The sequence below is a fragment of the Canis lupus genome, chromosome 13 (assembly GCF_048164855.1).
Source record: "Canis lupus baileyi chromosome 13, mCanLup2.hap1, whole genome shotgun sequence".
In the NCBI taxonomy this organism is placed as follows: Eukaryota; Metazoa; Chordata; class Mammalia; order Carnivora; family Canidae; genus Canis; species Canis lupus.
In genome coordinates, this window is record NC_132850.1 from 51,492,120 (window position 1) to 51,517,411 (window position 25,292).

Below are 25,292 nucleotides of genomic sequence, written 5' to 3' on the forward strand. Positions count from 1 at the left end.
TGACGGTCCTGTGCCTGTAATGTGCTGGGGACTAATAAACTGCATGTGCAATGGCAGGGATCTAAGGCAGTGGTTCTAGGTTGCAAATGTGACTCACCTGGCACGCTGGTTTAAATGCAGATTCTTGGGCTCCATTCCCTGCTGTTCAACATTAGTAGCTCTAGGAGCTTGAGGCCCAAGAATTGCTGCTCTGTGAGTAAAGAACACACACTTTATGACTGTGAGAAACGTATTCTCTAAGCAGCTTGTTTTTATTGTTTTAGATTTTCAGCTATGGCCTGGGGATTAAATATAGGGAATTAAATAAAATTTTAAATATATAGAAGAGGTGAGTGGGAGATGGAACCTGCTATTTGAGAGGCTACATAATTTGAATAACTGAACTTTGTTTTTTCATTCATATTTTAAAATATTAGATTTATTGACTGAAACAGCAACAGAAGAGCCTGAAAGTATCACAAGAGTAACTTATTTTTTCCAAAACTCTGCTTCTGGAAAGACTGTCAAAATTCCTGATCTCTTTATTCTTAAAGAGCATGAGTGTGAATGCTTGCTCTCTGCTAGTTCTCCGACTTCTGACAAATCACCTAACCAGTCTGAGCCAGTTCCACCCTCATCTTTAAAATGGAGATAACAGTACCTACTTCTCAGGGAGGGTGGGAGCTCCAGAGATAATCCACAAAACGTTCCTGGTAAGTACTCAATATGTGGTCAAATTTGAAAATGAACTTTTTTAAAAAAAGGAAGAAAAAAAAAAAAAGAATTCCAGTTGTACCCATCACAAAAGTATTGTAACTCTTTGAGGGACCCATATTTCACATTTACATATCAAATGTTGCACAGAGATAGGCACAGTGGAATGTCCTTCTTTATAGTCCAAGGAGATAAACAAAATTTACATTTGTGGCACATTCTTCTTGCTTTAGCTGTATGAAACAGGCCTGGAAGTACTGATCTCTATGTCACACTAGAGGGAATGCAAAGGAACCAAGACTTTGATATCTTAAATAGCAGAGACAAACCCTCAATGTTTATAATGAAATATTATTTACTTCAGTGGAAGAAACAGGCATACTAACATGAAAAAACACATTTTATTGCACTTAAGTTATAAGAAAATAAAATTTCTAAGTGAATCAAACCATAGACACAATCCCTTTAAAGGTTGTTTTCCTCCATCATGTCAGGTTGTTACATAACTAAAATTAACCAACTTGAATCTGATTGTTTTAAATCAGACTATAAATAAAACAAAAAAAAATAAACAGGAGGAGGAAAAAAAGATCACCTAGGATACAGTGTTAAACCACTTTCACAGTTCAGCTTGAGTTGTGGCTCTTGGAGAATGAGGCAAACCATTTGACTTTTTCATTCATTTCATTTGTTTGCATGTGACGCCTTTACTACAAAAACTGAATAGTTTCTGCTTTGTCAGTTTCTCAGAGCAATAAAACTGTAACAGTTGTTTTCCCAAATACTGTAAAACACTAAGACTGACCAGCAACTTTATTTGTTTTATATATTTTTAAAATATTTTGTCAGTTTTATTATGTACGTTCATCCATTCACCACAGCCCTCAAAAAGAAAAGTTTCTCCACAGAACAGGCGGCAATAGCTCTGTTCCAAGGAATGTGTTTTAATTTTTGCCCAGATAAAAGAAAATAAGCTTTGCACACACTCTCAATTCTTTACTTGCAGGCAAACTTCACTCTTTATTATCTGAAACTCTCCCATTCTCAGCCTCTTAGAGGCACAGATGGTTCAAGTTTCAGTGGCAAAAAGTCTTTTTTCTGTAACCAAACTAGAGCAAATTTGGAATTCAGTCTGGGACTAAAACGTCACAGCAGAAAAAAAATAAAAAAAAATAATTTGCTTTTTTTTCTTTCTTTCATTTAGCAGCATAAATAAGTTTGGCCACTGGGAGTACAGTACAGGGGTGGGACAACAATCCCATATTTGAAGACCTACTTCTAGCACCAGCATCAAGAATTAAATCCATCTCAGGACTCACAGAACCCAGGACAACTTGCCACCTTTGAGCAACATATGCATTGAAGAGTGTATGTGGAAGCGACAGGAAATAGATTAACAGAGGCTAATACTGTGATTGATTGACATTGGCAATGGTTGGCAAAAAAAAAAAAAAAAAAAAAAAAAAAAAAAAAAAAAGCTTTTCATGATAACTGTACAAAAACAATTCACAGTAATTTTTTTTTTTTTTTAGCTTTTCCACTCCAGAAAAATGACTTTTTGTTGCAGATGCTCTCTAACGAGAAAGTCAGCCAGTCCTTGGTTGGGTGTTATTGCAGCCCCTTCCTAGGTCTCAGTGGTAAAAGGACAGGCTAGCAGAATCTGTAACGAAGCTTCAGCGTTAACGCTGCCCAGTGACCACTGGAGAAGAAAATAAAGAAATAATTGCACCTGGTTTGATTTAGAAAGTCTCATTTTGCAAAGCTGCCCTCAGTCAAAAGTGAAGCCTTTTATGTGATGAGACAGCAGACGCCTCTCGTGTCAGTTACGGTTTGTCTTGTCTTCCTCTTTTCCTTCTTCTTCTGTAGATCTTTTCACTTTGTTGCCCCAAGCCAACATCCTGCACCACTGAGAACAAGGGATTTTTTTTTGTCTTTTTCTTTTCTTTTTTCTTTCTTTTTTTTTCTTTTTGTGTTTTGTGAGTTTTTTTGGAGTTTTTTTGCTTTTTTCTTCTGTTTTTTTTTTGTTTGTTTTTTATTTTTTTGTTTTTCAGGGGGAAGGGCAGGGAGTATATCGTCTACACATTTGGACAAATTTGTCTTTTCTGCTCTTCACTTCATGTCCACATCAAAGTCCAGCACCAGCAGCTTGGTTTCCTCAGTCCCATTCCGACTCCCAACTGCACACACCAGCTTTGTGTTTGAGGCTCTGATCCGCCACACGACTCCCCCACTCCCCCCACTCTCCAATGTGACTAGGTTTCGAATAAATTCACCCGTTTTCAAGTCCCATAGTTTTACAGTTCCATCATCTGAGCTGGTAATTACAAAGTTCTTGTTGAACTGTAAACAGGTCACAGCACTCTGATGCTTGTTAGGACCTAGGCAAAACCAAAGGAATTCAATTACTGGTTAGAAATCATGGGTATGGGCAAGTTACATGGTAACTGTAGACTTCTACATTAGAACGTACAATAAATAAAATATTTAAAATGCTGCATATTTAGAAACTGTGAGTATTTTAGGATCAGTAGGGTTGTAGGAAAATCTTGTAGCTACTTGTAACTGAAACTTTAACTTTCAAGACTTCTGTCTTCCAGGAAGCTTGGTTAACTACCAGGCACACGTTTTGTTTTCTGGCTGTGCAAAAAAGAGCTTTCTTAGTAAATAAGAGCTTTCTTAGTGGTGATGTAGATAGCCCAGCTCCATGTATTCTGCCAACAGATGAACGGGCACATCTACTACCCTTACCACTTTGAACTGACCACTCAAAGGCAAAGGCTGAATGACCACAATTCCAAAATTCTGAGAAACAGATACAACCAGTGAGTAAAAAGCTGCAGTAGAGCCCACCAGATGGCCTCACTGAAAAAAAAAAAACCACTTTTCAGTGCTATGACCAATAAAAAGAAGTTAATCATGACATAAAATGTTAACACTGTTGTGCCTCATTTAATATTAGTGGCTTTCACATGTTTCTTTCTTCATTTTACTAGGTGCTATTATTCCTTCCATCCTAGTTAAGCAGATGGTTAAAGGGTCTAAGTTGAGGCCAAAGCAATTTTCTATCAGATTAGAGATGTTTTCTTTTCCCCCTCAGTAAGGTAGCTCTTTAATTTAAAATTGGGCTACAAATTCAAAATTAAAAAAAAAAAAATCACCCAAAAACCAAAATGAGTCTGTTGCTTCTATGATACAGCCAAGATCTTTCTTCACATTGTTCTTTAAGGTTAGGTCGAGTTAACTGTACATGCAGGAAGTGATTAAACAATTTTATATTAAAAACACAATTTGAAACAATTTCTCAAGGGTAGCCTAGTTCTGTCAAGTCAGAGTGAAACTGCTCAGAAACTTATCCAAAATAAGCATTTTCATATTGTAGGAGGTTAATTCTTTTTGTGACATAAAAGCTCCATGCTTCTCTTTTGACTAACAATCTCATTTTTAACAAACACAACTAATGCTGAGTAGCCAAGACTTACCTTGCAATGTTTGTAAACACTGTCCTGTTTTGATATCCCAGATTTTAACTGTAGAATCTGCATTCCCAGAGACAAGAATATTGTCTTTGAGTTCCATTCCACTTGTTAACGACTGGTGTCCTGTTAACGTGTGAATGCAATTCCCTGTCTCCACATCCCACACTCGGATTGATGTATCAAGAGATCCACTCACCACATGGATGCCATCAAACTGCAACAGACACAGCATATTAGACTACAAATATGGATATTCTTGATATCTATTGACTTTAATCCTATGGGGGAGAAAAATAAAGCATGGGAAACAGGTAATGCCAGGAACAAAATGAGGTAACAGGATAAAGTGCAGGTAATCAAGCAAATCTACAGTGTACATTCTTAGAAGCTTCTATTAGAATTGCTTAGTTTTTTAAAAAAGATTTATTTATTTGGGGGGGGGGGGCGGCAGAGGGAAAGGGAGAGAGAGAGAATCCCAAGCAGACTCCTTGCAGAGCACAGAGCCCAAAGCAAGGCTCAATTCCATGACCATGAGATCATGACCCGAGCAGAAATCAAGAGTTGGACACCCAACCTACTTATAAATAAGTTCTGGGAGCCACCCATGTGCTCCCAGAATTGCTAATTTTTTATGGCCAGTAGCTTCAAACTAGATGCAGAAACAATTTTGATAACAAAAGCGATACAGCACCTCTTCTCCAGCTTCCCAGCTATACCAAAAGTAAATAAATATCAATTCCTAGAAGATCTATAATAATATTGCTACCTCTTTTCTCAATCTAATTGTTTACTTAAATGAGAATATTATATGCATTAAGGTTCTGAACATATCACAAAATATAAAAACAACTTCAGCCAAATTCCCTCTCCTCCAAATGTATAACCTTTTCTAAGTTAACACGTATATTTATTACCTATCAATACTTTGTGACATAGGCCGTATTCCATGAATTAAGAAACAAATATTCCAAGAATAGAGAACTGTCAGTACTGGGACTATATACTAATCTGCTGATTGGTAATGGGCAGTAACTGGCAAATAAACTATATAAGTAATAGAAAAATTTTCAAGTTGAAAATGCTATCTTTCAGAAAATGAAACACCCATTTTCTAAATTTGCTATTAATTTAGCTATTTCAAATATGACAACCCACTCAAGAATATCATGTTCAAATGTAAATAAAAAAAATCAGTTTAGTCAAATTTACTTCCTTATGACTACAAATCAGTAGCTCTTTGATGGTAGAGGAGCCTGATGCAGAAAGGCTCCACTTCCACTTTGAGTGGGAATGGGATCGCAATTACATGGTCCATCAACTTTCAGCTATCAAGGCAAAGGGACAGCTTTTGGCCAAATTAATCCTCTGCTAAGGAGTTTATTAAAATCCAGGTTATTTTCCTTTGAGACTATCTACCCATTAATTAATAGAGGGAAATGCAGGGCTACAAAGTTTCAGGTTCTAAGACAAATATTTATATTTTAGAGGAAAAAGATCACAGAAAAGCTGAAACAAGTTATTTAAATAAGTTCAAAATTTACACTTCCTTCATGCCAATTTTAAAGTATATGTAAACAACAGGATAATCTGATTTGTCTTTTTTTGGATTGTATTAAATCAGCAATTTGACAGCGATTATCGTTTTAGTCAAAACAATCTCATGATTCATCAGTGAAGCGTCTAAGGGATACAAGAGATAGGATCCCTTACCTGTAATGAATAGACTCTATTAGTATGCCCCTGCAACGTGTGTAGACAGGTCTCGGTCTCCGGATCCCACACCTTCACCATAAAATCATATGCTCCACTAACAACCCTCCTGCCATCATACTGAACACAGCGGACTGCTGCTACATGACCCATCAAAACATGTAAACACTGGCCTGTCTCAATATCCCAAACCCTAAGAGTGGCATCTCGAGAACCGCTAACAACTCTGTAGTGGGGAAGACAGAAAAAAAGAAGTATTAGAATGTTTAATAACATGAGAAAATATGATATATAAAGTCAGTGGTTACTGAACTTTTTCCTTTCTTACTTAAGCAGGAATACCTGTTTTCAAAGAAATCTTATGTAAAACCTTGATACACAAACATACAGAAGTCAAGCTACTTTGGTTGGGATGGGAAGCTGGGAAGCCCAGAATTCCACCTGCTTAGTGTCCCGCATTTATAAGCGGCTGCATAGTGTCTGGGGTTCTGGGGGACGGTTTGAAAACCGCTGTATTGTATTTGAAGCAGAAGCAGCAGCAGCTGCCGCCGGCTCCAATAAATACAAGATCTTGATTTTAGAAATAAAATGCTAACGTGAGCAACATGTATAAAATGTTAATGGCAGAACTCCGGTGGTAGTATTTTGAAAAATTTTATATTTCTTTTTTATTCTTTCTGCCATTTCCCAAAATTTTAATTATGAACATATATTTTCTTTGTGACTAGGGAAAAAATTTGTTAAATGTTATTCAACAAAGCAAATCTGAATTTGGAATTTAAACAGTTAGAGATGGGTGTGTTACACCATTATAATTCTGGTAAAATTAACCTGTTGTAGCATATCCTCTAACAAAGGCTGCTTATGTTTATAGTTATAGTCAACAGGCTATGGAGGTATTAAGATACACAGATTTTAGAAGATACACCCGGGGAGGCAATAGAAATCCCTTAAAAATCTGGCCCAACATTAATAAAGCTATGCTCTTCTGAAGACCAGAGTGATACAAATATTGCAATCACCTCTGGATTACGAAGCAGAGCTGAAAATTCAGGTATCTTCATGTCATTCTTAAGAGATAAAGATAGGCCACAGTTGCCACATTTGGAAGAGTAGAGGAGAGCATTGAGAGATTTAAGTCAGAATATAATGAAAACTGAAATACAGGGTCTCTTAATATCAATACCCCAAATTTTAATAGCACACACTGTTCAAAGTAGATTCAAATTACAAATGAAAAGGTAGCTTTCTTCACATATTACAAATCGAGCATGAAATCTGCTTAAGGTAATGGTTTTCACAAAGACAATGTTGTGGACAGAATTAACGGTAAGGAGTGGATGGATTAATGGTAAGGTCTGCCAGAGAGGCCTTTTTTGACAAATGAAGTCAAAATCACATCTGTTTACCAGGGTACTGTGAAGACATGCAGATAGAAGATCGAAAGGACTTTAACAGGAGGGCTTTGTAGGAGGAGATCAAAGCAACGGCAAAGGCACCGAGAGGACAAAAAGGCAAGCAGTCTGGTTTGGCTGGAACTATTTTGAAAACTGGATTGAGCATTTCTTCCTTGATTCGATAGACAACAGAAGGCTCTCAAAAGGGCAATGATACTATCATAATTAGAAAAGGATTCTCTGTCAGCTGTGTAAAAGGTGAGAAAACCAAGTGTGAAAGCTATGTAACTAGTTCAGGGGACCGGTAATGAGACACTAAACAGAAATCCATGGGCCTCAGCTTTTGTCTAGACAGAAGGGGATATGATGGAGTGGGGGTAGGGCATGTGGGTAATTAAAAAGGCCCAGAAGTTTGAAGCCTAAGTAACTGAATTTGTCCCACTAGTAGAGATGTAAATGCAAAGCAAGAGAGAGAGAAAGGTTTTTTTGAAGATGATGAGTCATCAGATGCAGAATAATAAAGTGCCACCCAAGATTAGAGAATAGAATTTCAAGGAGGAAGCCAACAAAACCATTAAATGAAGAAGGAAATTTAAAGACAATCCTCCAATTTTAAGCCAATATAGTACTGCTTTGCTAGTATAGAAATATCTGAAGTCTAATAATTAAAGCCTAATTTAAGAGCACATTACCACTATCTCTCTAATAAACAGAATTATACAACTGAACTCTACACAAAAGCCCTCAAATCACAAATAACAGAGGAAGAATTCCCAACCATTACAGGATTTTCCCTTACCTTTTTTCATGGAGATGCATACAGCGGACAGTGGAAGTATGCCCATATAAGGTATGTATACATTCCCCAGTCTCTGCATTCCACACTTTTAGAGTCCGATCTGTAGATCCACTAATGATGATATTGTCTCTCATCTGTGATGACCATACTCCACCTGTGTGTCCCACTAATGTTCTCAGACACTGGAAAAACACTTAAGATGATTACTTTTGGTAGAAAGAAAAACAATTTACATGACATTTCAGTAGCTTATTAAAATCTGAGGTAAAGTTATTTATAAAATTGGATTGTTTCGCAAATCAGAAAATAACTTTTTATACCAATATGTCATGATACCATCACCATTTATTCTTTTTATTCAGTAGCATTACATATTAAACATACATACACTACTGAGGATCAAGTAGATAGAAAGTAAAACACTTATTAAAATATGACAGCTCCAGCCTGGTCTCTTTGATAAAATAATGCTAAAATTGCAACTTGGATTCTTCCCATAGGAATGGATTCAATGAAAGAATGCCAACCATGTTAGGTGTGGCTACATACCACATTTCATCTGAATCTGCCCCAAGGCAGTAGTTAGGAGCCAGGCAAGGTACTTCTAGACAAGTAAAGACAGATACTAAAACTCTGAAATAAATCCAAAACTAATAATTACACTATGGAAATATGAAGCTGCTTTAAAAAATTTTTACATCTGACTTGGAATACTTAGAAGATTCTTGCCAAGAATCAACATGCTGTAAGACATTTTAAAAGACAGGGTTTTTTCCCCTCACATTTTCCTCTAGTTTTTTTAGCTGATCAGTTACTTAGTTTATGAAATCATTCTCCAGTGGACAGATAAAAATAAGTATTCACCATAGAACATGAAAGCAAAATACTGTATGCAGTGAAATTGATTGCTTGGACTGCTTTTTACTTCAAACTCCTATTTAAATACTGTATCTGCTTTACTTTCATCTCACAGGGCTTGAAATAAGTCTAAATTAACATGATTTGTTTAACTTCTAAACTATAGGTAAGTTATCAACAGAGCAGTTTACAAAGAAAAGTAAGTATCCCTCAATCACAGTTTTGAAGAATATTAAAAAGGACAATATAACTGTGATGGTTAATAAAGGTGGGAAAAAAGTAAGCCAAGAAAAAGATGAAGCATTTTGTTAAAATCATATAATAGCTAAATCACAAAGATAGACAAATTATTTACAAGAAGAAATTAATGACATCCCCAACCTGAGAAACATTATCTTTGTGCCAAGGAAAAAACTAAATTAGAAGCTCTGATACTTGTTAACAAAATACGCTGCAGTCAAAAATGAACCCATGGTTTCCCTGATTGATCCATGCAAAAACATAAACAAAATGGGAAGTATAGAAAGAAGTATGCTTACTTTGCCTGTGACTGCTGACCAAACTTTTAAAGTGTTGTCATCAGAACCACTAACTATTCGGTTACCACAAAACTGTAAGCATGTGATCACATGATCATCATGTCCTTTCAGAACCTACAAGATAAATGTACAGATTAGAAATATGTTATTAAATTATATTTCTTAAAATACTGGTAAAAAAAAAAAAAGTAAAGCCACAAATAGGAGCAGCAATCTAAAGTCTATTTTTAAAATTACAATTATATAAAATACAAAGTACCATCCTTCCTGAATGCTGAATCAACTATTAAGGATTTTATTTTTCCATATTCTATGACTTTTATGTGAGATATCAACTATTAACATTGAGTGAATCAAGACTTTTATGAGTCAAGACCTCATAAAGATGGTTCAAACACAAATGTATTTTATAATTATCTATTTGTTCAAACCAAAAAAATATACATCTATGTTCTGCAATTTTTACACACAAAGACAAAAACACCTACAAACTAGAAAGACGAGTAATAAAAATTATCAACTTCTTCAATGTAAAACAAAAAAAGCCTGGGAGTACCCGGATGGCTCAGTCGGTTAGGTGTCTCTTGACTCAGGTCATTATCTCAGGGTCATGAGACTGAGCTTTGAGCAGAGCTTCTCACTGGGTGTGGAATGTGCTTGAGATTCTCTCTCCCTCTACCCCTTCTTCCCAACTCCCACTCATATGTGCTCGCTCACTCTCTCAAAAAAAAAAAAAAAAAAGCCTGTTATAATGTTTACTTATTAATATAACAGTATCTCCCCTAATTGCTTTCTTCCAGTTGTATAAATATATCTAAGAATTTCAAGCATTTTTGCCACTATTTACATACTTACAGTAAGACAAAAAAATCGGTATTATCATTAAATTTATAAAAATAAATGTCCCTCAAAAGGGACATCAAAACACAAAACATGGGCACTCCTCAAAAAATCATGTTCTAACTACCTAGTCAGAGAGCAAGCAAATTCTTAGGTAAAATGTCTATGACACAAAATTCAACAAGATATTCAGAAATTTTCATTTCCTAAGATAGAATGACATGCAATTCAACTCCTCTTTTATTCAAGTACAATCAGTTGTCTGACTGGAGAAATTAGCAATAGGGGAATACTGTCCGTTACACATTTTCAGTTATTTCAAAATATACTGTTTTCGTTCTACAGGAGATAGGGTCAAGTTATACTTCTGGCCAAGAAGAACATACTAGGTAGCAACACTGATTAATGCTTTCAGTTACACTGTGCAAGAGTTCAGTTACCTTAGGAGATTTGAGTTCTCCTCGCCTCCAGTTAGTATCAATTCTATGCTGTCTGATGTATGCACTTTTCCATGGACTGTGTATGAAACCTGGTTTTATTACTTTTCTTCTCTTGATGTGCAATGGTTCATCAATACCTGAAATTTTAAAGAGTCACCAATAGTAAAAATTACACATTTTATAATATATCTCATTTTCCCCTATGCTCAAAACCACTGAAATACAGGACATTGTCCAATTTCTAATAGTTATTATAAAACAATAATGTAAAGTCTGCATTTTCTATGGCATGTTTTCATATTGACTTTTTAATTTCTTTCTCTAAATAATTCTGTGAAATGTTGGTGAGGATGTGCAGAAATTTGAGCCCTTATGCAATGCTTGTAGGAATATAAAACGGTATAGCTGCTATGGAAAGCAGTATGGTGGTTCATCAAAAAAAATTAAATATAGAATTACCATATGATCCAGCAATTCCAATTCTGGATACACATCCAAAAGAATTAAAAGCAGAAACTTGAACAGATATCTGTACACTCATGTTCAGAGCTGCATCATTCATAATAGCTGAAAGGTGGAAGCAACCCAAGTGTCCATCGATGGATGAATGAATAAACAAAATGTGGTGTGTATATATATACAATGGAATATTTATTCAGACTGAAAAAGGAAGGGAATTCTGACACATGCCACCACATGGATAAACCTTGAAGACAGTATGCAAAATGAAATAAGCCAGTCACAAAAAGACAAATACCATATGATTCCACTTATATGAGGCACCCAAAGTAGTCAAACAGAAATAGAATGGTGGTTGCCAAGGGCTGCAGGAAGAGGAATAGGGAGTTACTGTTAAATGGGTATGGACTTTCAGCCAAGAAAGATAAAAAAAGTTCTGGAGACGGACTGTATAATAACATGCCTGTACTTAATGCCACTGAACTGTACACTTAAAAATGGTTAGAATGATAAATTCTCAAGTATATGTTACCACAATTTTTTTTAAAAGTCATTAAAATAATGATTCTATAAGAGAAGGTAAGGCAAGGACTGTTAATCCCACTTTATATAATATAGACACTTGAGAGGGTTTCACTAATTAGTCTGAGCAATAGACAGGCAGAGGCAGGATTAGAAACCAAGTACCTTGGATCTATACTTCTCACTCAACTGTAACCCCCTTGAAGGGTAAGATAACGTATAGAATATCTGTCTCATGCTCTATGATTGTTTCTTAAAATTTTTGCTTATCTGAGACAAATCATATTTTTATATTTTTTCAAAAATATAATTTTTATATATGCCTGCTAGAAAACTAAGTATTTTCTTTAATTATTATGGATGATACCTTCTCCTCTACTAAGAAAGCAGTTTTTTTTCTTTTTTAGTTTTCAAGAACCTAAGTTCCAAGATGAGAAGAAAATGGGAGTTCACTACTATATCCCCAGCATTTAAGAATGTCTAGCCCATAGGAGGTGTTCAATAAATATTTGTGGAAGAAAAGAATAGAATATGGAATATTTGAGTACTGTTAATATAATTTTGGGTTTCTTTTATTTAACTAATTTATTTAATAAGTGAGTGACTGAGTATGAATGAATTCCAGCCAGTGAGTTTCTTTTTTTTTTAAACTCTTATTTTTTTTAAAGATCTTATTTATTTATTCATGAAACACACACACACACAGAGAAAGAGAGAGAGAGAGAGAGAGAGAGAGAGGCAGAGACACAGGCAGAGGGAGAAGCAGGCTCCAAGCAGGGAGCCTGACGTGGGACTTGATCCCAGGTCTCCAGGATCACACCCTGGGCCAAAGGTGGCTCTAAACTGCTGAGCCACCTGGGCTGCCCAGTGAGTTTCTCTCTAAAGGACAGTGAAAATTATAACCTTATCTCTAATTGTATTAGAGAGGCAGGACATGTTTCTTTTCCATGAAATCGGTGGTAGAAATTCATCTTTATCTTATTTTAAGTAAAAATTCATATTTAGGTTTTTGGTTTGTCTTTTTTTTTTAACTGGTGTATAACTGACATACAATATTAATATCAGGTGTACAGCATAGTGATTCAATATTTATATACATTGCAAAATGGTCATCACAATAAATCTAGTTATCCTCTGTCAGTTTACAAAGTTACTAAAATATTATTGACTATATTCCCCATGCTTACATTATCTCCTTATTTCATAATTCGAAGTTTGTAGTTCTTAATCCCCTTTACCCATTTTGTGCCTCTCCAAGCCCCCTCCCCTCTGGCCATCACCAATCTGCTCTCTGTAGCTATAGGTCTGTGTTTTGTTTTGTTTATTTTGTTTTTTAGGTTCCCTTAAAATCATCCTCATCTTGATATTTTCATTGTTTACTAAGTGTATTAGAGACTGGGAAGCAAATCCGATATATTTGCCATTAGTTATTAGGGCTCATTAAATGGGTTAGCTCCAAGATCTGGCTCATTTGAATGTGTGGAATAACCTGTGGATTTTATATAAGTAGGTGAATGCAAATGAAGACTCATTCTTGATTCTTTGATAGACTGCCAAAGTTCCCCTTTTTCAATTATTCACTACTTTGTTCTATGTGGATATAAAACTTCTAATTTTTACTTTTTTCTATTTTTGTTTTCAGAATCATTTTGCTTTTTCAAAGTATAAAAATTTTCTCTTTGTGATTTTGAACCTTACCCTCTTCTTTGCATTTCTCTCTCCAGAGAAGGTTGTCTTCAGCCAAAATTCTCCAGTAGCGACACGTCTGAGCCGCTTGTAGCAGGTCTTTGGGTTCCAGGAATGAAAGCACATAAAGTGCCAGCTATGAAAAGGAAAAAAGCATAGTATACTCATATTTTAAATATATACTTATTTAACATATAAATAATAAAGAATATAAATATTTAACTTATACATAATTATTTTCTATAGAATGAAGTACTTCTAGGTAAATGTAACATAATTGTACATTCTAATTTTTAAAATTATAAAAGGCAGTACTTTCTAATAGTCAATCTTAAATATATGCCAGACTTAAAAAGCTTACTCTATTGGTTTTTATGAACTTCACTCTACCAACCTCACCTCTTCAAGGAATTAAGCCTCTCTGCCTCTGCTCTGTGAGCCTCAATAACTCCATCGCTCATGTATATAGGTATACTTTATTAGTTGTTTAGATTTTATACTTTTCTCTCCCCACTACCATGTAAATTCACTGAAGACAAGACTTAAAATTAAGAACTGAGATTTCTAGATATTTTGTGTAGTTTGATTTTAGATCACTTCTGATAGATATAATTGTTATCACATCAAAGTGTTTATTGTCACAATGATAAAGTTCTCAAATATTTATACCTTTTACTGTAAATGACAAGAGGGGACAACTACTAAACTGCTCCACAGACATATAAAAGTAATTAGGTTCTAATTACTTTACATTGCTTATGAGGATTTTCTTAACAGGCCAGATAGGTTTGTATGTTTAAACTAGCTCTTTGGTATATCACTGATTTTTAAAATTTTGTTTCCAAGATTTACACACCATCAGTTTTTTTTTTTCTAGCATGTATAATCAATTCAAGTAAATAAAGGAAGAGGAAAGAAGAAAGAAGAGAATGGTAGCTCCTGAAAAGGCTTATCTAGTTAAGCCTCACTAATCATATAAAAATTTAAATTATGATATTAGAATCAAAATGATCTAAATGCAGCAATAAAGTTTATTCTCCACAGAAATTAAATTACAGAATTAAAACAAACTAACATTCAAAGGACCAAAGGCCATACAGGGAGTAAAAGCACAATCTGAATTATTTTCTGATGCTAAACAGTAATTACATGACATAAGTTACGTTTACCCAAGAACTTTGTATATAGAGAGTTCATCATTAATCACATATTTATTGAGTACATTTTATATAGAAAGTACTCCAACCAGTCCGTATTCAATTTAATACTATTACTACTAATTGACAGTGAAAACCGTTTTGTGGAATAATTATTTTGGTCTACCAGAGAAGCCCATTCAGTATCATATTTAGAAACTGTATCGTTTTAAATAAAAAGGCATAACCAGATTCAACAAGCTAGGTATATATGTGTATATCCATATACATATATAAATAAACACATATATATCTCAACATTGTCATTTTTTAATGGATACTCTATAAGTCACTTAATTTTGAAATTATCAATCAATCAAAACCTGGGCAAGTTTGTTAAGTGTCAGTATAAACAGTGATGGGTTAACACCATATTCTTCTATGTGAAATTGATATTTCACACAGAAATTATCAGGCACAAAGTTATATTTGTGGAAAAGAGATGCTATTTAATGCCCAAGATATTTAATATAGTAGCATGAAAAACTCTATTCTTTGCTTTAGTTATCCAGCTGCTTGAGTTATCCAGCTGAGTTAGAAATCAAGTAATTCACAAAAAAGTCAATGGATCTTAAAGGCTAGAAAACAAATCCAGAGCACCTTCGATTTCAAAGGTATATCCCAAATCATCAACTATAATTTCTTTCATTACTGGTGATTTTGAGATCACCTAGTCCAATGTTTGTGTGCATTAAAGAGTAAAGAAGGGCAGCCTGGGTGGCTCAGCAGTTTAGCGCTGCCTTCAGCCCAGGGCCTGATCCTTGAGACCAGGGATCGAGTCCCATGTCGGGCTCCCTGCATGGAGCCTGCTTCTCCCTCTGCCTGTGTCTCTGCCTCTCTCTCTCTCTGTTTCTCATGAATAAATAAAATCTTTGAAAAAAAATAAAAATAAAGAGTAAAGAAACACTTATGTGCTAAAGAACGTTGAAGTGCTAACTCCACAGGTAACTGGCACACTTTCCTTTAAAATAGCAAAGACCCTAACTCCACCATGAACTTCAACTTACTCTATTTAAATCCAATCAGTTCTATTCAAAACATTTAAGTATTTCAGAAAATACAACAGCAAAATAAAAAATATAAATAAGAAAATCAGAACCAGTAAAAATATAAATCAAAAGAAGGTTTAAACCAGGGGAAAGTAGAATACAAATATACTGGCAACAGTATATCTTACATGGTTTTTTAATTAAACTGTCAAGCAAAAAGGGAACGGCAATTAGTCACACAATTCTTAGTGTTTATTATGGGGGAAGTATACCAGTTCCTCAAAGGAAGCAAGGTTTTGTCTCGTGGGGTTCCTTATAGGGGACAGAGAATGGTCACTATCCTGACTACATCTCTATAACACAAAAGCAGGGGCTTATAGGTTTCTTGCAGCTGAGTAAAATGATCTGGCTAATGCAATTTTCTGTTCATTTGTCTTAAAGGTAAAATCTAGATTAGTAATTCCTCCTAAAGACTTCCACTAAACAGAAGGTCTTAAATTGAAAATCTATTTCATATTTCTATTTCATACCTTTTCCTTGACCAAACTTGAAATTTCAGTGACAGTTGCTATTTTTTGTTTTTCTCTATAACCTACATAAGAGACCATCATGTTATACTTGAGAGGAAGTTAATGCTTTCCCAGAATTATGCTGTATTTCCATGGATTAAACTAGTGAAAGAGGGAGGGAAAAAAAAAGAATAAAGAAAATGTTGGTTGATCCTATGTTAAGAATTCTAGATTTTGTTCTAGGTCATTTACTCTATCACTATGCTTTTCTTGGTATTTACTTATAAAATAAGGATAATGCTGTTTATCATAAGCCTCCTGTGTGAGACTAGTGAGATTTTTATCAAGGTTTTGAGGTTAATACATGTTGGTAAAGAGATGTGAGATCTCTTGAAAGAAATTATAAGAAATTTATTATAAGTCCATTTCCTGACATGAAGGTAATGGTGTTTTAAATAATAGCACTTAGTCTCTGATAAGATAATAGTTTCCTTAAGGATTTAGATCTATACCATTATTTCTCCACATATAAGATAAAGCATTTTTTCAAAATAGGAAATGTTTCCTAGTAGTTGAAAAAAAGGGAATACACAGATGATCTACTGACCTAGGTAGGGTTCACTCTCAATCTCTTGTCTAGCCTCCCTTCTTTTCCCTCAGGGAATCTCTAAAAGAACAGTTAATCCAAGAAAATCTTTATTGCATTTATACCAGCTGTTGGTAATTTGTGCTTAATTCTTAGACTCTTAAAAATATTTCATATTCTTCTGACTTTAAATCACATTTTTGTACGTTCAAAGATTACTATGGAAATACAAATAAAGTAAAACAAAACAAGAAATTCACCATTCTTAGGGATGAGGGGACAAATGAGACTAAGAGAAAAGTCTACATTTTAATAAAAATACTACCTTCTAAAATAAGGAGGATATCCAAGGAAACCATGAAGAATATATTAGAGGTGACTACTTTCAGTCAAGTACTTATAAAAGTGCTACCTATTATGAATGCCCTTCTGGAAGTAAAGAGAGCTTATGTCATTTCATAAGCCAATTCTATTCAAAGGGTTCAGTTTTAGCATGCGCCAGGAAGAATAAAAAAATTTTTTCTGGGACAATGCAATTTTTTTTTAAACCATTTAAAAAAATCATTCCAAAGCAGAAACATTTCAGTTTGCTTTTTCTTGAAGTAATGAAACATGATTCCAAAGCAAACATTTCAATTTGCTTTTTCTTATTTTCATACATTAAATATGATAAAACTATTCTATTCATATCCAATGTGAAATTATTATTGAGACTATGTTTAAATGCCCTTAGGATATTTAGAATAAGTATCTAAAAAACCCGACTCCTTTTCTCTTCATATTTGAAGTTTTAAGATCATTTGCAGTGGCATATTATTGTTTTATATATCTTCTTCTTAGGTGACATATAATTAGTGGGAAATATATAATTTGTGAAAATATAAACCATGGTGATGCTGATTATTTAATCATTTATTACTTGTTTGCTGACAGAAATGAAACTGTGAAGCCTATAATATCAATAAAAGAACTACATCTAAGCTATGCCTCATTTATACTGCCAAGAATGGCCATATGATCATAATCTATGATAAAAAATAATGTCAGTTCACAGAAAGATATAAAAACAAATGGGCATAAGTAATTCCAAAAGAAATGCTATAAGGATGTAATCAGTGCAGGAAATCTGTGATTGTGTGTGTGTGTGTGTGTATGTGTGTGTGTATGTGAGAGAGAGAGAGAGAGAGAGCGAGCGAGCGATGGGGGCAAAAAGGAGGATTAGCAAAAAAAGATATACATGTGAAATTCCATACATTTCAAAACACACAATGTAAGTCAACAGAGAACTACAATTCATAGAATCACAAAACCTATTAGGGACTTTTAGGGACTTTGGATAAACAAACACAAAATAAGAAAAAAGTTGCTGTTTTAATAAAATTAGAATTTCTAAAAAATCTCCTACTATATATAATAAATGTACCACAACTAAAGGTTGGACTTCAAATAACCTGGGAAAAAACTGCGATAAAGAAATAATCAAATTAATGGAACTCAATAGCTTACTCTCATATATGACTTATTGCAGAGGTGGAAACAAGTCATTTAATCAGTCCATAAATATACTTTAATCTAAAAATGATATTAAGTCATGGCAGCTTATCATTTACAGCTCTCTTTAACACTAATTAAGAGTGTTAAAGTAACAATACTGAATTAGCATGACCATGTTTGAAGGTGGTTGCTGTTGAGTTATATTTTCATATAGCACCGGATGAAAAATATAATTGATAATCCTTACCTCTTTAGGGAGCAAGGAAATGAAGTCTCGTTGAAACTGGGGTTCTATCACTTGCATCATATGTTTTACTTGGGTTGGTTCACAACTATCAATAAGCTCATCTAAAGCAAGCAATTTCTCTGGTCCACTCCAGCTCTATGAAAAAGGAAGTAGAAATTTTTAGTATTTTAACAGATGCTCAAATTACAAACTCATAAAGGAAAAACCACATTTATATATAAAAGTGGCTGATTATAGTGAAGTTTTCTCCAGAATACTGAAGTGATAATCAATTAGTCTCATCAAATTTACTAGCTACCTTTATTTTGTAAAATTACTAAAGCCATGGTTTTGACAAATATTTTTGCACTACATTATTATAAATGTTATATGTTCATCTACCATCAAGACACTGGTTGAGAAACAAAGTTTTATTTGGAAATATCAGCTCGGGCTATGGAGTAAATAGGATATTTTGAAAGACGATTTTCCTTTCTCTATATTCTTTCTAGTGGGTACCATAAAATATGATGGTGTCAATAAGGCACTCATCTGAGGGTTAGGATACTGGCAGCATAATTTAGAGAAAAATTAATAAGTGGATATACTGCACATCTGACAAGTGTCTTCCACAAAATAAAAGATCTTTGACTTACCATGTGAAAATAATTTCAGGTAAAAACCAGCAAAAGTATGAAACAGTAACTGACTTAGTAATAAAATTAGAGTATAAACAAAAGGGTCAGAAACAAAGTATTACATTATGGAAAAACAAAAAAACATCATAATTTTTTAAAATATGAGTTACTTTAAACTAGACTAGGGGATTATTTATTTATTTATTCCGGTGAGGAACATCTGCACAAAAGAGCCATGACTCTTAAAAGGAAAAATTTAAAAACCATGTGAATAATTTAAAATGTTAGAATTAAAAAAAAAAAAAAAGTTAGAATTTCCCCTCATGATAATCACGTAAAACATTTAAGTAACCTTGTGATATTTAATTAAGAGAAAGAACATCCTTGAGCAGGCTGATTTCAGTACCTCTGTGAATTATTATGTCCATTTTGGAAGTGGGTGAAGAGAGAACAGTAGGTGGGGTTTAGAGCTAGAAAGATCTGGATTTTGACTTTTCATTTCTTGCTTAAACTGGGAATCTGGATTTTTATAATATGTGAAATAGATAATAACTGCAAACTGAGAGATACCGAGGATCCAGGAAGCCTTATTTAGAATACTTTTTAAAAGTACTTTAAAAAATCTGTATCCCTTTAGAATCTACACTGAATTTCATTTCTTCTTTTCTATCATAAAGTGTAAATTATGTTAATACTATCAAACACTTCAGTTGTACTCCTCCCATTGTACTTATCACAAACATCATTTTATTTAACCATGAAAACTCTGGGAAACATTTCCATTTTATCACCAAATATGAGGAAACACAGGCTCTAACAAATCCTTTTTTTTCTTTTATTTCTATATATATGCATACCCAGAACATTCTTCTGGAATACTCATCATGTATCCTTTTTAGTTAGAGGACTGATAAATAAAAATAAAAAATACGCATATACATGTATCTGCATACACATGACCAATTAAAAGCAGTTCATTTGAAGGTAGATTGTTTTGTTCAGTTTTCCTTATATAGCTTCAAATCCTGGTTCAAAACTTACTTCTTTGAAAAAACTTACACTGATCAATCTCCACTCATCTCTGATCATTTAGTATCAACACTATAAACTCTGATTTATTGATTTACATTCCTCACAGGACTGAAGGTAACATGCTATTCATAACATGCTATTCTTCTGCATCTACATCATAAGGATTCATGGACACTATTCTAAGGACATGACAATTTGGGTGATGGACAACATACAGTGACTAGATTAAAATGCAGCTTTAATTAAGTAACTTGATAGCATAATAATTTTAATGCAAACTTCTTAAACCCCTGTGCATATGTGAATGGCTGCCTTAGAAATAGTTTTTGGAAGTGCTTGTGGTTCAATTTTGATATAAAAATAAAGATATCCTATATAATCTTCTACAGTGAAAAGAGTGAAATACCTTTCAACATATTACTCCTCTATATACTTTACATAAGTTAATAACATCAATAGCTACTATGAATATTTCTGTTTTAAGGTAATATACATGTTTGACGTTTTCTTTTTTTTTCAGTTAACGTATTGTCACTGTTTTCTTAAGAAAGAAAGGAAGAGAAAAACATTATCAATACATGATACAGAACTGCTAATGGATGGCAAATGTCTATTTTCAAGGATTTTAGGGATGGGGTTTAGAATGAAACAAGTCAGATCAGAAGACAAAAACTAATTCAGATCTTAAACATTAAAATCTTAAACATTAAAAACTGTGTCAAAATTTCTACATATTTAAGGCAAAGTTCATGACAAAAATTATGCCTGCATAGCAAAATATTTCTAAACAATGTTTTTGCATTAAACACTATTTGATTTAACAAGTCAGATAAAAAGTATACCTTGATTTAAATTATACATACATTCAGCAGATGGCACTTTGTGACATTTTATTGAAAAGTATCACCACTGACAAGCATTAGCAACATAGGCTATAAACTGATAGTAAATGAGGCTGTTTCCACAACTACACATATCCAATAGTCTAATAATTACTTAAAGTCACATCTGCCAGATGGTTCCAACAAAGGTATGAACCATATAGACACTTTCCTCTCTCTAGCCGGATTTCTTCCCTGAAATCCAGACCACTATATAAAATTGCTTACTCAGTATGTATTCTTAGATATGTAACAGAAACTTAACATGTCCATGATCCTTCTCTTCTGATATGCACATCCACAATCTTCCCTATTTCAGTAAAATGTAATTCTATTCTATTAGTTGCTCAGGCCAAAAACTCTGGAGTCATCCCTGACTCTCCCATTCTCACCACCATCAGATGGTTCTGAATCATCAAGAAATTTTAAGGTCTTAAACTTCAAAATATATCCAGAATCTGACCATTAACTACATTCATTGGTCTAGCTACTATCATCTCTCACCTTATTATTCCTATAACCTCTTACCCAGTCTTTCAACTTCCCATCTCTACCCTCCTCGTTCTATTCTCCACAAAACAGTCAGTGATACCTACTCTTCTGCTTAAAATTCTCTAGTAGCTTCCTACTTCAAAGCAAAAAACTGAAGTCTTTAGGTTGGCCTACAAGGTTCTAATTTCTTACTCTTGTTTACTTTTCCCTCTTGTTTACTCGCTTTAGCCATAAACACACCAAGCATGCTCTGCTTCAGAGCCTTTCCGCTTGCTGTTCCTGGAACAGTCTTGCCTTGATATCCACATGGCTTGCTTCCTTCTGAGATCTACCTACTCTGGACAACCTGTCTAAAATCGCAAACCATTTCCAAACCCCCTAAACCCCATTCCTTCCCTCTCCCTCTTAGACTATAGTCTAAGTTCTGTGAGAAAGGGTTTTTGGTCTGTTTTGTTCACTACTGTATCCCAAATCCAAAGTAGAACCTAGCACCTGACAGGTGCTCAGTAACTATTTATTGAATAAATAAATGAACCCCCAAAGAGTCAGGAAGTACCACACCACCACCATCTCAAAATTCTCTCCAGAGTATTTCTAGTAGATACTTATATTTGACATTATTATTAGAACTTAACTTGTTTAGTCTGGTTCCAAGATTGGTTCCAAATTTTGTATAGATACATGATTTACCAGTATGGGAAGTATGTGTTAACTTGAAGACCTAGCAGTTAATGAGTATATTAAAACAAAATAACAACAACCCACACCAAACTTTAATGAGGAATAGTGGAAAGAGCACTGAATTGGAGATCAAAAAACCCAACCCTTGGAGAAGATACTTCCACTAATTAGATTACAGTTTAACCTCTGCAGGCCTTCGTTTCTGTATCTGCACAAGTGATAGGTAATTCTGATAATTATTTTATTTCTGTCCTGAAAAATATTTGTCCCAGATAAAAGCATCTTCCTTTGGTCTTTTATGGTAAAGTTATGTGAAAACATATTTAAGGGGACAGGAAAAACATTCCAAATTTGAAGAGGATCATGAGAAACAAAACTTACTTTGTGGATATAATTGCAAATGCAAACTTGAAAATTCCCCCATGGAAGTGGTATTTTATTTCAGATAATTAGAGAATGAAGGTAGGAGAGAATATAAGGAACACTGAATTGTAATCAGGAGCTTGGGTTTCACCAGTAAATTCACCATGGAACTATGAAAGTCCCCTAATTAATCTGTCTCAGAGACCCCATCTGTATAATGAGGGGCTTGGTCCAGACCAGTGTTTATCCAAATGCTGGTTGAGGAGTATAAGAATCAGTCCTAAAACTCACCATCAAAGAATCTGATGCAGTGGTCAAGGTGGAGCTGAGGACACTTTATGTTTTAAATAAACAACTCAAAAATGAATGAATGAATGAATGAATGAATGAACAAACAAACAACTCATCCAGTATTGATGCAAGTGACTCACATACCAGTAGTGGTTACTAGTCTGGATGACATCTATATAGCCCATTCAGACAAACATTTTATGACTTTGGGCAGTACTGTGCCTGAATTTCATGTGGTCAAGAACTCACTTCTTATAACTTTTTTAAACTCTTCCTCACATAGGGTTTCTTGATCATATTGCCTCAAATACAATTGCAAAGTAATTCTGAATTCATTTTCTTTTGGCATTATCAATATTTTGTTGACTAGCAAATAAAAAGACCTATATAAAATAAGTTAGAGAACATGTACAATTTCTAAGTGTTAACATGGAACTTAATTAAATCCTTCAAAAGAGTTTTATTCCACTTTTAATTTCAAAACGCAGAAGTATTTTCTACATTATTTAAAAATATTTTGAAGGTATTTTCAAAGTACATTCACGGTTTTAGTGCAATGCAAATTTGTTTTGATTAAAATAATGCTAATACAGTTAGTCTAGTAACATTTGTATGAAGCTGTTTTTAATAGTCCTTTTTTAGAACTGAGAAAAGTAAGGCTCGTAAAGGTTACCTCTTGACCAAAAGAGGAAACTAACGTTTACTGAGTCTCCACTATATTTCCAAATACACATACATAAATACAAATACATAAGCACATTTACATGTTGTCTTCTATCTGACAACTTTTTAGTGTTAAATCTGTTTTATAAAGAATGAAAATAAGGCAAGAGCGGTTACATGATAACAACAAAATTCCCTAGTATTAGGAGGTAAAGCCAAAATACATACTAAGATCTTTTTCTTCTAAATTGTATGTGCTTCTCATTGTATCAGGGTACTTCTTTATGTAAATTTCAACATAAGATGTTATTGTTATTGGTGCCTTTTCTTGCTATAAAATTTTCAAGTAAAAAAACCTATGTGTTAACACCCAAATACACAAATATACAAAATGACCAATCTCTGCCCCCAAATAAACAGGATGAAGCATCAATCTGGTTGCCAAAAAGAGCAGAATCAATGACTACTAAAAATTTAAACAGTACAAAATTTCTGTTTTTTTTTGTTATGTTTTGAATTTCTACTTCTATTTTGCGGTGGTGTTTTGTTTCAATTTCCCTCTATCCAAAATGGTGTATCATTTGTTCTCATTCAATTTATAAATGGAGTACAGGGTACTTTGTTAGAATAGATGGAGCTGGACCAAAACAATGCTGTATCACTGCCTTAGGAGCAATAGCAGAACAGTAAGGGGAAAAGCTCTCCCATTTTGCTTGTTATGCAACGGAAAAGTCCTCATTAAATACCCCCACAGCACATCTGTAGAAATCATGCCAGCTTAATTATCCCTCAACTATATAGCACATAGGTCAACTCATGACCCCCCCATTTTACTATGAAATTATATCTCTCTACATGTTAGGCATGAAAGCATTGTAAGCTTTTAGGCAAGTGATTCATCTCTAGTTCCTTTGGCGCCAGACCTGAAAAGAAAGGGCAATGTCCAACAATGAGGCCTTGGGTGTGTCAGAAATGGATATGGTATTCAAAGGATTAAGGTCCTGATATACCTGTCTAGTTGGCCTTTTGTTGCTAGTAGATTTCTTTGCTGCAGAATATTTATCTGAAAAAATACATATAGTACTATATACCTTTGGGGTAATTCTAACTGTTATTCCTTTTTTTTTTTAAATTTTTATTTATTTATGATAGTCACAGAGAGAAAGAGAGAGAGAGAGAGAGAGAGAGAGAGAGGCAGAGAGAGAAGCAGGCTCCATGCACTGGGAGCCTGATGTGGGATTCGATCCCGGGTCTCCAGGATCACGCCCTGGGTCAAAGGCAGGCGCCAAACCGCTGTGCCACCCAGGGATCCCTCTACCTGTTATTCCTATTAGCTAAGAACAAGTTTTCTTCACTGCATCTACTTGTCATATGAAAAGTAATCAAATGGAGTTTTTTGTTTGTTTGTTTTTACAGAACAAAAGCTAATGTAATATTTTCTTTAGCTTATTGAATCTCTTTAATCCTAGGATACGACTTTTTAAAAAACAAGTAACATTTCTGAAGATGGAATGCATCTAATAACCCATGGTATCTCAGACTTGATGACATACAATATGTGGTACCATGTGGACATTTCATTAAGAAAAGTATGAGCTAGGGGCACCTGAGTGGCCCAGTTGGTTAAGCATCTGCCTTCAGCTCAAGTCATGATCTCAGGGTCCTGGGATCCAGCCCTGTTGTTAGGCTCCCTGCTCAGTGAGGAGCCTGCTTCTCCCTCTGCCTCTGCTGCTGCCCCTGCTTGTGCTTTCTCAAAGAAATAAATAAAATCTTAAAAAAAAAAAAAAAAAAAAGAAGTATGAGCTAGCTAAATAAGCAAGCATTATACAAAG

General features: G+C 34.3%; 1 protein-coding gene across 3 annotated transcripts in view; it reads right to left on the reverse strand.

Annotated features, from left to right (window-relative positions):
* Nucleotides 1–1,075: 1,075 nt before the first annotated feature.
* The window catches only part of FBXW7 (F-box and WD repeat domain containing 7), a 233,766-nt gene continuing 209,549 nt past the window's right edge, over nt 1,076–25,292 (reverse strand). For all 3 annotated transcript variants that reach the window (XM_072773639.1, XM_072773641.1, XM_072773640.1), the window contains 8 exons: nt 18,441–18,575; nt 13,432–13,555; nt 10,753–10,889; nt 9,473–9,586; nt 8,076–8,257; nt 5,880–6,105; nt 4,173–4,383; nt 1,076–3,071 (listed from right to left, as the gene is read on the reverse strand). In XM_072773639.1, the coding sequence (XP_072629740.1) occupies nt 2,803–3,071; nt 4,173–4,383; nt 5,880–6,105; nt 8,076–8,257; nt 9,473–9,586; nt 10,753–10,889; nt 13,432–13,555; nt 18,441–18,575 (1,398 nt within the window). In that variant the 3' untranslated portion in view covers nt 1,076–2,802. The remainder of the gene's footprint in view (nt 3,072–4,172; nt 4,384–5,879; nt 6,106–8,075; nt 8,258–9,472; nt 9,587–10,752; nt 10,890–13,431; nt 13,556–18,440; nt 18,576–25,292) is intronic.